The 14,809-nt window shown below is 51.0% G+C and overlaps 1 protein-coding gene across 3 annotated transcripts in view; it reads right to left on the reverse strand.

Annotated features, from left to right (window-relative positions):
• ADAM12 (ADAM metallopeptidase domain 12) overlaps positions 1-14,809 on the reverse strand; it is a 262,371-nt gene that overhangs the window by 60,915 nt on the left and 186,647 nt on the right. For all 3 annotated transcript variants that reach the window (XM_016148241.2, XM_036222356.1, XM_036222357.1), the window contains 5 exons: positions 13,376-13,441; positions 12,242-12,313; positions 7,045-7,214; positions 4,786-4,870; positions 864-1,012 (listed from right to left, as the gene is read on the reverse strand). In XM_016148241.2, the coding sequence (XP_016003727.2) occupies positions 864-1,012; positions 4,786-4,870; positions 7,045-7,214; positions 12,242-12,313; positions 13,376-13,441 (542 nt within the window). The remainder of the gene's footprint in view (positions 1-863; positions 1,013-4,785; positions 4,871-7,044; positions 7,215-12,241; positions 12,314-13,375; positions 13,442-14,809) is intronic.

Here is a 14,809-nt window from a genome sequence, read left to right on the forward strand (position 1 = left end):
CCTCGCCCCTGCCCCTCGGAGAGAAGCCTCGGCCCGTGAAGTGCCACGGAGGTACGCGTGGGGACAGAATCACGAGAGACGTCGACCGAGCGGCCGTTGTCCGTCAGCGAGGGTCGTGGACGTTCGCACGACGTTCCAGCTGGGGCCGGGCCCCTCGCAGCGTGGGAACGCGTCGGGATCCGTAATCACGCGCGGCCACACCTATTTCCGCCGCATCTGAACGTGCTCATGAAGAAACTGTCCTCATTTTATTTATTTTTTATTCTGGGTGAACAAAGTCTAGCGTTCCAGAAAGGCATTCGGCGAGGTGGAACGACATCATTTATCGAAGCGGAAAAGTCGCTCCGTTTAAACCCCTAAGACCTGAGGAGGTGACGTGGTACCACGGGCGGGAGCAGTGCAGATCCCTAAGCTGCTACCGCGCTTCGAATGCACCCCGGGGCCAACGCCGAGGGGAGAAGCCCCTCCTACTCGGCACCGTCTGGAGGACTCGGCGCATCCCCCCCTCTCCCGCCTCGCCCGGGGGGCCTGCCGGGCCCTCACACGCCTGGAGCCCTGGAGCTGTGGCCCCGACTCGAAAACACAGATCGTAGGACAGTTCGCGATTCTTAAACAAAGACACCCTCCCGCTGCTCTCGAGGAAGAGGTCCGTCCCCCCGCCACGTGGCATTGCGATCTGGTGGGCTACGACTCTCTCAGAGTCAGCCGCACCATCTACTCTTGCTACTTGGGAAGGCATTTCTTTCTGGAAGCTTCCGTGGGTACGCTGGCCGGAAAACCAAGGCGCTCTCTGCTTAGCCGTTTCCCACGCCCCAGCTCAAGCCGCGGCCCGACTCCGAGAGCAGGGACGCGTCAGTACTTGCCCGGTCGAAGGGTTCATGATGCAGCCTCCTTTGCCGGCAGCCATGGTGCAGTGGCAGCCCCTCTCCAGCGTGTCGTGGTTCATCCCGAAGTTGTGGCCCAGCTCGTGCGCCAGGGTCACGGCCGCGCCAAGGGGGCTGTCGGAATGGTCCTCCAAGAAAACACAAGGGCACAGATGTAGAGGCCACGTCTCCTTGGCCCTTCTTCCCAGTCCCCTCCCCTCCCCGATCTTCACGTCTCCTCAGCACTTGACTGAATCCGTTCCCCTGGAAGGAAGGGAAACAGAGCCCATTATCTTATTCAAACTTGAAAAAAGATTTGATGGATTCTAGCAAAGCAGTGTGGGTGCCTTCTGCTGAGGAGTGTGGTACGTGCAGGATCCTTACGTCTCTGCATGAGATCATCAAAACGACCTTCTCCATCCTGTTTCCTACAGTCTCCTGGAAAACTCACTTCCACTGAAGAAGCGAAAAGTTGTCTCATGTCATTCCTTCGCGGGGAATGAAAGTATCATCTTATCGGCGTCTGAGGCGTTGCCGACGTAAAGTGAGAGCTAAGGGGAAGCACGTTCTGGGGCGTCCTAAATGGGACCTGAGCCGTCACCGAGCAAGCCTCTTCCTGTCTACTTGGTAGAGAAGGGTACCTGGAAAATGCATAGCGGCTCGCGGTAAAGGCCACTCACATTCAGCAACTGTTTGAAGTCTCACTGAATTAAGACTGTAACCCAGCCAGACCTCATACTTGCTGGCTCTTTGTTTTGTCGTGCGGACTCTGGGAGCGGCTGGAGCAAGCCCGAGTCTCTGACTGGCAGCTGGGGTTCACTCAGCCTCTTCCTTGGCTTTTGGGAGGTGGTGTCTCCACTTAGAAACCCTAACTCCGTGGAGTGCCTGGATGGCTCGGCTAAACAGATATTAGAATTAACTAGAAAATATATCGTTACCTCACTTTAACAAACCCAGATTAGTTAGCTAATTAGTGAAGGTGGTTGGCAGAAGCCGGGTCCATGAATGATGGTTCTGGAAAGGCCTACACACCTAGGAAGGACGACGGTGTGTTATTTGAGTCCTGCTTTGTGCTACCCGGGAATGAGATAAGATGGTTTTCTAAAGAGGTTTCCGGGAACAAGAGCGAGGGTCCCCAACCCCCGGGCTGTGGCCTGGTGCCAGTCCATGGCCTGTCAGGAACCGGGCCGCACTGAGAGAGGTGAGCGGTAGGCGGGCGAGCGAAGCCTCCTCTGTATTTGCAGCCTCTCCAGCGTCGCCACCTCAGCTCCGCCTCAGATCCTCAGGCGCCAGCTTCTCACAGGAGCACCGGTCCCTGGTGCCACAGAGGTTGGGGACGGCTGGTGTAGAGAAGGCATTATTCCTAATGCGGACGGGCTCCGTGGGGCCTCTCAGTCGAGGTGCGTTCCTATCAGCTCTCAGGCGCGTTGGCGGTTAGGGCTGCAACTGCCTCTCTCCCTAGGCCCCAGGCTAAGAGATGGATGGCACGTCAAGGGACCGAGTCATTCTCGGAATGGGTGAAATTCCTAATAAATGACTTTGTTGGGATTTTACTGTTTCCTGTTGTAGGAAGCTTCACAAATATGTTTCAGGAAATCAGTTCTCAAGAATAACACATGTTGGCGACGAGAATGTAGTCGAGCCTAGAACATGAAGCCCTGATTTTCACATGCTTTGGCTCAAAATTCAAGGAATTCTACCCTTAAAAAACGACTACCTCTGATTCTTCTGTACCACTGAATGCCTTGCTTTTTGCTTTTAATCACCAAGTTGGTCTCGTCTCTTCACGCATATATGATTATAAATGGAATGTCTTTTAAGAGACTCTCATAAACGGTTTTCATTTGTAATAATAATAATAAAAAAATTCTATCCCTTATTCATGGCATTATCCCCAAACCAAGACTGTTTTAGTCCAGTGCGGTACAAAAGCATGGCTTTAAGTTACCAAAATTAATGATTTGCTCTATCTTGATAAAAATAAAGAAACAGTACCAGAACTCAAATTTTCAATTGGACTGAGTATCCTGTTTCTTTGCTCTATGATTTCCTTCCTCTCGGATTTGTGAATTCGTGAATGGGGTGTGGCCACATGCACCACCTGTAAATTTAACCGCAGAGACACACTGGGAGAAAGTCAGTCTAGAAGTTTTAGATCTGGTCGAGGTGTTGGTCATGTTTATCTCATGAATTTTATAGAAACGGAAGGAGCCGTGGCCTTTGCATCTTACTCGATGCTTCTCTTATTTGTGGAGTAAACAAGGAATGTGTCTCAGGGTGATCTTAACTGCCGCCGAGTTGGCCAAACGTATTTCCTGTTGATTAACTTTGGCCTTGACTTGATTCTTGCTGCAGTCCACATATTTGCTTCTATTTCCCACAGTCATTTTCATCCCTTTTATTTTTTTTTTTAAATGCGGCATCCTTGTATGTTTTTAAAGATATCTTAAAAAAAATGCTTGTATGGAAGTGGAAAAAGGAATATGAACTTGAGAAAGCCACTTAACACGATCAGATTGGTTACAAGAACGTTCAAGCCCCACACAGTGGCACAACCTGCTATGCTTAGGAGGAATTCAGTTTCAGCTCTCAAAAATGTTTATGCCAATTTTAAGTGGCAAAGTCAGTAGCAACCGACCATGGAACCATGAAACAGAAAATTATTCCCTCTTAAAACTTTACAGGCTGCTCCATAAAAATACAGTTGGGATCTGACTTGAAATTAACCTGGCATCAACAAAAACCAAACTTTCCAGTGACTTCCATGGTGGGAATCACATACTCGTTCAAGAAAAACCAGAGGGCATCCTGTTCAAGCCAGACTGCCAGCGAGTGGGCGCGACCCCTCCGAACAGCCTCTCTGTTTGGCACATGTTTACGTGGGTCATTAACCTTAACTGCTCAGAGGAGAGGAAGACATCACTTGTGTATGTCGACTGAGAACACAGTGGAGAGAAAATAATAGAACATCACTTCCTCCGCCCTTTAAAACAATGAAATATTTGCAAATGCTCTATTTGGAGAGTGTGGAGGAATCCACAATTTCTTGGAAGGGCCAGGTTCTGTCTGTTTCGTGGGATGGTCCATGAGGAGACTCACTGTCTGAGGGCTGGGGGGAAGGGGGTCACTGCATTTTCAGAGCAGTGACAGCGTTAGCGGGGGGTGAAAGGCTTTCTTTTAATCATCTGAGGGAGTGAGGCGGGAATCCTCTGTTGAGTGACCTGTCAAAGCCACCTCCCTCTTAAATTCGTAAGAAACGGGTCCCAAATATTCCCATTTTATTTCCTTTTACCAACATATATAGCCCATATATGACAAAATGATCCTCATAAAGCAATAAACCCAGGCCTCTGCCTTCCAAGAATAAGGTTATTATACAGACAAATTGGACACTGGCTAGGAGGTATGTCAAGCATTTGCAGTGGTAAATAGTTAAAAACCTCAGACTTTTGGCTGTTGGGCCTGGAGGCAGAACCATCAGAAAGCCATCTGAGCGGCAATGTTTGGTGAGACCACAGTCCCTGCAAAAAGCCGAGCGAGCGGCAAGGGGAGGGGGCGCAAGCCCAGTGCCCCGGCGCACCCCGGCGCCCCGAGGGGATTCCTGGATCGGAACGCTCTGACCAAAATCCCAGTCGAACATTTTCTCCATAAAAGGGGAAAATCGGTTTCCACAGAGCTGTTTCTGCATACTCACCTTTCCCGTGTGTGACTCAATGTGTTTTATAAACAGTCCCTAAAATGTTGTAGGCTACATAAGATCAGAAACGGAGCTAAAAGGAAGGTAGAATTCAATCTAAAAAAAAGCATGAACGAAGCGAGCCCAGTTTCACAAGGCCGATGAGAGCGGAGCCCTCCCGGGAGCTCGCGAGGGGCAGTGGGGCGGGGTGCTGGGGCGGGCTCACTCCCGGTGGCCCTGGCTTACCATGACGACCCCTCCGGATTGCTCCGCCGTGCACATGCTCATGATGGGCGCCATGCCGATGGTGGTCCCTTGGAAATAAACCCCACTGGGAGACAAAAGAAAGGAGTTTCTTAAACTACTGTAGAATAAAGACATTTTCTAATATTTGAAATTCTGTCGGACGTTCCCACCCCCCCGCGGGAGCCGCGAAAGCCCGTGCAAACGCAAGGATGGCTGTGTGTGCCGATGTCGCCGGGGGGTTCGAGCTTCAGATCCTTTCTGACTTATCTTCCGGTTGCATCCTGGCCCCACGATCCTTTCAGATTTTTGTTTTCAAGGTTCGGACAACAACCAGTCACGACCCCTGGATTTCGGAGTTGTATCCGGCCTATTTCCTAACGGGCCGGGGGAAGCTACCCGTTTGAAACAACGTCTGTCGATGGGAGGGGTGGGGAGAGTCACAGAGAATCGCCGTGAGTGACAGGAGATGCATCAGGTGGCTTGCGAGAGTGTCTGCCGCAGCTGAATTCTGCTTTCCTGGGTAACGCGACCATCGAGACAGAAACCCAGGCCGTTCCTCAGCATTCTGCCCGCGCTGCTCGCGAAAGTGCGATCGGCAGAAGCCTGATCGGCCCTCGGCTCAGTGTGGAAGAAGCACGTGCCCACGAAGCCTCGGCACCCTGGGGGGAAGCTTCTGGAAGAGGACTTCGTGGCTTAGGTGCAGCTTCCTTGACACGGGACCTCGAACGAGTCTAGTGACGTCAAGCCCTGTTGAGTGCACATGTTGCTTTTTCCGACCTCATGCATTAAAGATTGAGCGCCGCCTTCGTGGACTCTCCTTTAAGGGAGATAAATGACCGACCCACGTAGTCTTGGCCACGTACGTGCATAGATTTTACATACATTATCAGAAAAGTCAGGTGTTCCGGCAGTGGTCAGTTGGATAGAAGGAAGCAAGCATATATAAACCCTGGTGTACATATGTGTGTGTACATACGTGTGTATGTCTGTATCCATCCGCCTATCCCATTACACTCTATATCCAATAGCAGGATTATGCCTTTCACGTTTACATCTATCCAGGCCATTTTAACAGATACAATTATGCATGTATATAATTCATAAGGTTATATAAGAGGCTAATTTATTTCCAGATGTTTGAGTTGGACCGACTCCATTTGGGAAAAAAATCAAAACACTCTGATTCTACTTTTAGTAGTTCAGGATTAATCAATGCATAAAATATGAAGCAACCACAAATATCTAAGCCTGGGGAAAAGAAAAACCCTGTAAAAACGGCCAAAGTAAATTATCGGGGCATGCCACCAGCCTCAGTTCGGATGTAGGCATTTTCTAAAGTAAGATCGGGGCAGGACTGCTCTCTCCCTTTCCATAAATGTTCCAGAAATTATATCCAATCTGCTAATGTGTCTCTGATTCCAAAGCTTTTAATTCGGTGAGATGAACTACATGAAAACAAAAGAATAATGGCATAAACTGTTTACGGATTTTAATAAAAAGTTTGTCATTCTGGGAAAAATCTACTTCCCACCAATTTAGATTATGATAAGAATGTTTTTCCTTTTAAATACAAAGGTGTCTGTAATATCTTACCATGGTATTATGTTGCGTTATACTATACTTTCCCTCATTTATTGCTTTGTATACTTAATCGCTCTCAGAAATTTCCTTTTTTATTGCTGTCTTCTCCCAGGAGACAGGAGACCCTGGGAGCTGCAGGTTTACAGTGTTTGACACCATTATGTTCAACGCTCCGAAAACATGTTTGGTTCCTAATTGGTGCTCAATACAAACTGATCGAAAGACAGAACACAAGGTCTTTACGCCATACTGCTGGCATTCTCTGCCCTAGAAAACCAACGAACAACAGTTAAACAGGAGGAGAAACCAAGATTTTCTTTCTCTGAGCATCTGACAATAATCGCTCTCATGCGCTGTCTTCAGATCTTGCATGAACATTTTTCACTAATAATGAAAGAAAATGAGCTTTAAAAAATAGCCTACTCTGGACAACTGTATATCAAGGGTAAGACAAGAAAATGTTGCATAAGGGGAAATGCTCAGGTGGCAGAGAAGGAAATAAGACATCAGCTAATAGGTTTCCCAGGGAGTCCAGAGGACTGCCCCTCTGATGAGGGCTGAGAAACCCCTCATACGAGTCAGCGTGTTGGAGAAAGGCGCAGCTCCAGGGACCTTGACCGTGGAGCTCAGAGGGGAGTGGGTGTCCTGAGGTCACTGCTCCTTTAAGCCAACGCCTACCTGATGAGCTGTGCGTTGTCATGGGGTTTGCGAGGTAGAAGCTTCATCTTTCTCCAATCCAGAAACTCATGGAGGGTCGTGAATGGGTCTTGACTTACGGAGCATTTGTCGATGTCATTCCACACCTCCACGCCGACCAACACTATCCGAATGTTCAGTGGTCTGTAAAACTGATGAAACAGGCATCTTTTGGGGATCATGTTAATGAGAATTTAAAATGCAGAGTAGGACAGATTCACAAAATACCGCCTTGTCCCCTTATTCCCGTGGCGTTAGAATTTGAGAGCTATTTGTAGTGCCTGATGCAAAATGATATGTTACTTGAATGTTGTTCCCAAATGTTGTTGACCAATTAGATGCTAAAGTTTTTAGCCTTTCTGATGTCTGCCCCTATTTGTACAGAAGCACACATTTCAAATGATTCATTGGTGATTTAAAATGTGCATATAGATGTGTATTATCGTTCAAGTAGTTAAATTATAGCAAAAACCTGCCAGTTAATATCTACTGTAAGAAAAACAATGAGTGAGTTAGGATCTTCAGACACTCTGCCAAGGACAGTGATTTGTTCATTTTAAGCCAAATGTTCTACCTATGAATTACTGCAAATAAATCTGTATTAATTTTTCAGCAAAGACTCAGACTTGGCTGATACGATCATGTTCTGTCACCTATAATCAATCTAGAAGGTTTTAATTAAACGAACGAATCAATAGGTTTCAGACTAATAAAGGCATAAACAGAATCCTTCTTCAGAAATTTTAATAACGGCTTTTCTCCTCCAAGCCAGAAGTTGGCTCACCAACGGCGTCACAAGAAAGATCTGTCATAAGAAGTTCCTTTTCTGCAGGACTGTGAAACGAAGCTTCTGGTACACCGCTCGAAGCAAGTCTTCTCGTTGCCTTCTTGTCCTCCATCTTTACGTATTCGTGACTTCATCTACAGCCCTTTCTCCATACACAGCTCGTCCTGGGTCAAAAGTATGCAGGGCAGCTCTTCCGGCGGGGTGGAGGGGAGGTTTTGTCCCAGACGATCTCATTGGGGCACATGAGTGATCAGGGTAGAGGTAACAACTACCTGTTGTCCCCAACTACCTTGCTGCCCCCATTTGCATCACATAGACAGGGAGGTGGCTGTGTGCTCGGGGGCTGGGGGGGTGAGGGCGTGGGATCACCTGGCTGGCTGTAAAACCTTTCAATGCCCGTGACGTGTAAGGCAGTGCGCAATGAGAGAGCCCTCCATCTTCAGGTACTCCAGGTAGCCAAGGAGAACGATGACAGCAGCCCAAGCCAAGCTCCAGATGTGAGCAGGTCACGCTCCTCATCGCTGGGAGCGTCTGGGCCCAGCGCTCATCACGGGAGCTCCGCATCGGAGAGCTACACCCCGTCCTACCGCGGCGAGCTGAGTACAGTAAATTACGCAGGGCCGAGCATCTCGCCCTGGGCTCTGAGACCTGGGAGGCAGGCTCATCCTCCCCCTTGCTCCTCTCTCCACGGTCACCTGCTGAGTAATACGTTAGCAGAAGACCGTGACTGGGATACGAAGTGCATCACAGAATAGAAACTGATCACAGCATTATGACTTGGTCCAAGCGGATAACAAGTACAGGCATTATATTAATAAGTTAATGAAATAATTATATGATCCAAATGCTGCCCAACAGCTTCCTTTTAATCAAGAAGCGCTTGGCCTGTAGTATCTACTCGGAAGCTCCCAGCCGAGGCTCACAGGCGAAATTGAGTTTCCAGACCCCTCTGGACCTCCGAACACACAGGTCCGGCTGCTGTCCTTTGATGGAGAGAGGAAACATCCGGCTGTGTTCTACACAGAGGTGACAGTGATCGGAAGGCAGAGTCACAGAGACCGAGCGCTGCTACGCACGTCGGCCTGCTAAGCGACGCCTTCGGGGTCAGACGGCTTGTGCGGGCTTCAGGACTGTCATCTGTGAAGGGGGCGTTGTTTGCCTTGACCAGTGTTGGACAGAGTAGTGAGGCCGATGAAGCATGAGCCGTCGCCGGTTCTCAGAGCCGGCTCCGGTGCTTGGGCGTCGTGGGGCTTTCCATAATGACGCCGGGCGGCAACGTGCACCCGTCGGCCCTCTGGAACCGCCTCCTTCGCACGGGCTTCGCACGTGGACGTACGCGGCATCCAGTCCCCCTGCTCCCGGGGCCGTGCTGCTGACGAACTGACTGTCACGCGTGCTGAACTCGCATCATGCCGTCACACACGACCCCGTGAGCTGCAAATGCCCTTCCCAGGGCTGCCGACGGCTTCCTGGCGGTTCTTCCCATTCACGAAATCCACGGCTGACACTCAATGAGCATTGACTGTGTCCTAGGCGGAGGGTGAAGTGCTTTCCATGCCGAAGCCCTCTCGGTGCTCACGAAAGCTCTGTGAGTTAGGCACGATTACTAGTCCCGTTTTATAGTCAAGGATGTTGAGACGCGGTGGGACTAGGTAACCACTTGAGACGTGACTGGCATGGCCGGGGTCGGAGCGCCGGCAGGCTGGCCCTGGTGCCCATGATTTGAACCACTGACATAGCCGCCCTTGTACAAGAGCTCAACTCTCCTCCCAGATGACCCCCTGTGACCCCAGCCCCAGAGAGAAGCTCAGCTGGAGCTTGGCAGCTGCCTGGCTGACCTGTGGCCCCAGAATGTCTGTGGACATGGTCTGAGACCAGCTGAATTGATTCACCCATTAATTCAGCAGCAACAAATGCTTGCTTGGCTCTCCCTGTGTGCTAGGCTTGGCACTGGCACAAAGAGCGAGGATTAGGACGCCCTTGCACTTGGCTCCCAATTGCTCAGAGGTCAGCAGGACGATCAAGGCGTGGAACTCTCGGCCATTTCTGCCGTGAACTCTGGAAGCGTGAACTGCTTGCTAAGCAAGGGGGCGAACCGGACGTTCAGAGGATGCTGTGTTCGAGGTCTCAAGGCAAGCTTTCTGGGAGATGAGGATCCGAAAAAAAAAAAAAACACGAGTCGAACCAAAGGGCAGTCTCCTGGGGTCTGACGCAGGACCTTGCATCCTTCCGGCAGCGAGCTGGCGAGAGGAGGGGAGGCTCCCACGAGGAAGATACCACCCGAGGACGGGACGCGCGCGGGAGATGAGCCCCGTCAGACGCACGTCACAGAGGTCCGGCCTGAAAGGACGTGCGGCTGGGCTAACTCCTCACCGAGGGAGACGTGGGGAGACAGGACGTGAAAGGTTAAAGAGGCGAAGCTCCAGCGACCGCGTCGTTTGGTGGGCAGACCCCCTCCCCCACCTCCGCTGCTCACACCCTGCGGTTTCTTCAAGACCCCGGGGTGGGGGGGGGGAGGTGGGGGGAGGATCTCGCCGCGCCTGGGCGAAGGGTTCGCCCACGGGCGTCAGGCCCGGGGGCGCTTTCCGTGTTCCTGACAGGGAGAATTTCATGAGCGTTTTAGAATGTCACCTTTGTCGCACTAAATCCCTTCTCGGTCTTCCGGTCTGGGATGACCTTCTCTCTGTTTCCTTCAAGCCAGTGCAGCCAGCTAAGCCATGATTAATTTAGAGCAGCCAAGAAGAGCCAAGATTTTTGCAAATGAGGAAGTTTTTTTTTTTTTTCCCTTGGCTGACATACTTGTAGAGTATTGCAAAACTGAAATTTTGCAACCTGTAGGGTTGCAAAACTGAAATTTGGAACGCTCGTGAGAGCCCGGGGCTCATCAGTTAGTAGACGTGGACGCACAGAGCATCCGAGGGAGCCTGGACCTCCGGGTCGGCTGTGGGCAGCGGGCACGTGGGCTCAGCGACACGGCTCTCTCCCCGCCGGACCTCCAGGCCGGCACGGTCCGTCGAGCCCGTCGAGCCCGTCAGAGCTTTGCTGAGGGGCGCTGCTCTTCACCTCCCAGTGCAAGTTACTCCCCGACTCCCAGGCGCTCAGTTTTGGTTTTGCAGACGGAAGCGAGACATAATACAGAATAAACTGTAAAGAAATACAGACACGGAGAACCGAACACATCGCTTTCAAGTGGATTTCGGCAGCTACCAGCCTCGGTTTAATACCGTTCGTGGTTTCTTCTTACTTCCCGGGTCTAACTAGACTACGTCTGATGCGTTCTGAGTTCCCAGCGCACAGTGCTTGGTGCTGCCCATGGGCCTTGTAGAATGGAGCTGAATTTCTGGAAGGTTCTTTGCCTTCATTTTTTTTTTTTTTTTTGGAAAACTCTGAAAACTCGATTCGCATGTAATAGGGTTATTTGAAAACACAGCCACGACGGGCGTCCTCAGACCGCTGTGTGCGAAACGCGAGCATTTCAGAGGGTCCAGGGGGCGCAGGGCCCAGCAGCGAGCAGGCGCCTCCACCTGTCTTCACGGGCAGGAGAAAGGCGCCTGCTGAGAATTAGGTCGCGGCTGCATTAGGACGGCTATGGCCAGCCACGCTGCAGGTGAGAGCCACCTGGGGAGATCCTGATGCCCAGGCCCCACCCAGACACCCAGGCTTTGAAAGCGCGAGAATCCTGTTGCGGGCTGAGAACATCAGTGCCGAACAGCCCGCTGCTCTCCCTGCTGCGGGGGCGTTTGCAGAGGGAAGGCGGTGTGGACGGTTCCATCGCCTCCCTTTGCAGAGGGAAGGCGGTGTGGACGGTTCCATCGCCTCCCCGCAGACAGGCAGCGTAGAGAGTGTTGCCGAGCAAATCCCCCCGGGGTCGGACCCGACGCCCAAGGTCTCTGCCAGCCCTGGGGTCACGTCAACGGCAGTGTCCCCGAACTGTGGCGCCCACGTGTCCCTTATAAGTGAGAGCCGGCCCTCAGGGCCGGGCTGGCCCGCATCTGGGCTGATGGCTCTGCAGGGTGCAGTAGGCCCGGCCCCGGGGAGACCTGGGAAGAGGCCTGCTTGCTTGGGAGTCCTCAAAGGGTCAGCTGCAGCGTATCAAGATGCTGGGTGTAACTGGGAGTCCGAGAAGCCCTCTGACGGGGACTCTGCCCGGCCAGCGGAGAGTGCGGGGGAGAAGTTTCCCACGGCCACCGCGGTCCGCCAGCGCGGGTGGGCACTTCCTGTGGCCGCTCCAGGCCCTGGGAATCCAGAGCAGGGAACGTCCGTGTCCCAGGCCTGGACCAGAGGCAGAGCCCATCTCTGTGCTCTGTCCAGCGAGGTGTGCTGCTTCCCCCCCACCTCACCTTCGGGCACTTTCGTGATCTGAGTGACTTAATTACCTGAGAAAGAACTTACCTTGTCAACGTGGTTGGCGATCTCTATTAATCGCTGTTTAACTTTTTCCAGATCTTTTCCTTGCCTCTGAAACTTAATAATTTTAAATGTCAGCATTAATAACAGTAAGAATAGCAATCAGATCTCATCTTCCCGGCTCCCGGAAATGTGGTCTTGGGCTTTGCAAACCACCTAGGACCTTCCCTGGTTTACAGTGAAATGAGCTCCCATCCTGCCCAGTAATTTCCCCATCCGGGGACTTTCTGAAACTCCCTGAAATTCGCCCAAGCCATGTGCTCATAAGACAGTAACTTCTGCGATTTTTCCAGCCCCATAAATAATGGAGGCAGTGACATGTTTTGGCAAGGAGAAAACAGACAACTAGAAGGCAGTCCAGAGCCATTTTTCATATCATCGACTCGATTTTAACTTCCTCAGAAATTTCCTTTATATTTGTTTTTTAAAAATTAAAGAGTAGAAGTACTAGATGCTCATGGCGACGAGTCACACAGCACAGAGGAGGGTGGATAAGAAGTCGACGAGTTCCCCGTTCGCCCCTCTGATCTGACCTTCCACATGGGGACAGTTTTCTGAGACACCGTCAAGCCCGTTTCTTTCATATGTGTTGAGTCTGTGAGGAAATGTCACCTAATTCATAACATGTAGAAGAGGCAAGAAATGAGTGCGGAGGAGATAATCTCAAAGCTGCTCCCTCAAAATTGATTGAAAGGAAAAAACGTAACGTAACATCGAGCCCTGTTTCGGAAGGCTGTGTCTCCCTCATTCACTCGCTTCGGTTGAGGACCTATCCGACATTTTTTGAACGAAACACCTTCCAAGAACGTTTTAGAATACATTCTGAATCCCTCTGCCGCTGCCCCCGCCTGCCGCCCCAGGACTCCTGCTGGGAGAACGGAGCGGCAGGGCCGCTCTGTCGTTTTCTGCAGCCCTTGCCTACGGTTCTGCAACACCAGATGCATTTTTAATATCTTGTACTTCATGATGTCGGAAGCTCACTTTTCCCATGGGTTGTTTACGATGCTTTTAAAGGGCTCATCGAAAATGAGGTAAAGCAAGTAATAACTTGCTAAACGTTTTCTTTTTTTCCATTTCCTTTTCAACCAACCGTACCGGGTAACTCCGAGAAGCGCTTACCTCTCGGTTGTCCGCCACGATAACCAGCTCCACGTACTTGGTCATCTTGAGGGTCTCTCTCTTACGCTGCCAAAAGGAAACACGGATTTAATTCCCCTGCGCGCCTCCGGGGCCTCCCAAGACACTCTCACCGTCTCGGGACCCAAGCTCTCTGGCCAAGGGCAGCTCTGGCTTCACCGTCGCCGGCCCCCACAGTCCCCTCCACCTCCCAGCTCACTTCCAACCGCAGTGACCCCGAAGAACCCTCTCCCCACGAGTGGCCAGTTTGCATTTCCATCCGGGAGATCCCTGGGAAGGAGTCGAACCCTCTTGCCGGGCCGCTGACTGTAGGGTCAGAACGAGCTAAGCACACGCACCAACGGGCGAACCCGGGCTCTCTCCAGAGGAGGAGCCAGTCAGTGGACGTTCGTTTTGGGCCGTAGGTAGCACATCCGAAGATCACTACAGAAAATGTTGGGAGTCGGTGTCCCACGTTCCCTTTGCCTTCTACGGTCCAGTTTTGCGCTTTGAGAAGAGTGGAGGAGCCTGTAATTTGAGCGGGCGCCACATAATCCTTCTGGGGACATGCCGCCAGCAAGCTTATTTCTAACGGCTGATGGTTTAAAAATCTAGTTAGAAGCAAAGGAAGACGCGTGGTCGGGGCGCAGGGAACAGCCGGGCTGATACACAGGGAACAGCGCCATGTGGGAAAGGCGCTAGGAGGCAAATGAGAAAGGAACAACGACGATAACAGAGAAGAGAAAGAAACAGTGTCGAGAAAAAGACAAGACGGAAACTTGCCCCTGGAGAAAAGGGATTCGGTAAGAGCGAAATAGTTGCGAGGAAGGTGGAAATCGTGTCTCGAGGGGCAGGTGGACGGAGGAGACCCAGACTTTACAAGTACGAACTGCCTCTCACATAAAGGTGGCCTCGCGAGTGGGTTGCGTTTTAATCAAGTTTCCTCGAAAAACATTTGCACTCCTCCATGAATTACTGGGAGAATCCCAAAGGCATTGTTTTTTTTGTTTTTTTGTTTTTTTTTTTTTTTTAGGAAAAAAGGAGCAATTCATGGAGGGTGGTCTCAAAAAGCAAACATTACAAAACAAAAAAACAAAGCCTTCTGTGTCTGCAATAAAATGCAGTTGGAGGAAATGGGGGTTGAGCTGGTCGTGGTCCTCATGGCCGATGTTGCTGGTTTGCGAGTGAACTCACTCCGCACCCTGCTTAAAGTTTAAAGCTTGTGTGTTATAACCACGCTTCCAGACAAGAACAAAAATGACCAAGGCATGCTTCGAATCAGCTTTCTCGTCACATAACCCCGAGGGAAACATCTTTTATAAAACAAATCCCCGTCAGTCCAGAATCTTCCAAACATATTTTTACAAGAAAAATGTTTTTATCATAGCAGCCTCCCCCCCTTGCCGCCCAGCTGTGCTGATTCATGAATTTAGGTAA

The sequence above is a fragment of the Rousettus aegyptiacus genome, unplaced genomic scaffold (assembly GCF_014176215.1).
Source record: "Rousettus aegyptiacus isolate mRouAeg1 unplaced genomic scaffold, mRouAeg1.p scaffold_m13_p_6, whole genome shotgun sequence".
Lineage (NCBI taxonomy): Eukaryota > Metazoa > Chordata > Mammalia > Chiroptera > Pteropodidae > Rousettus > Rousettus aegyptiacus.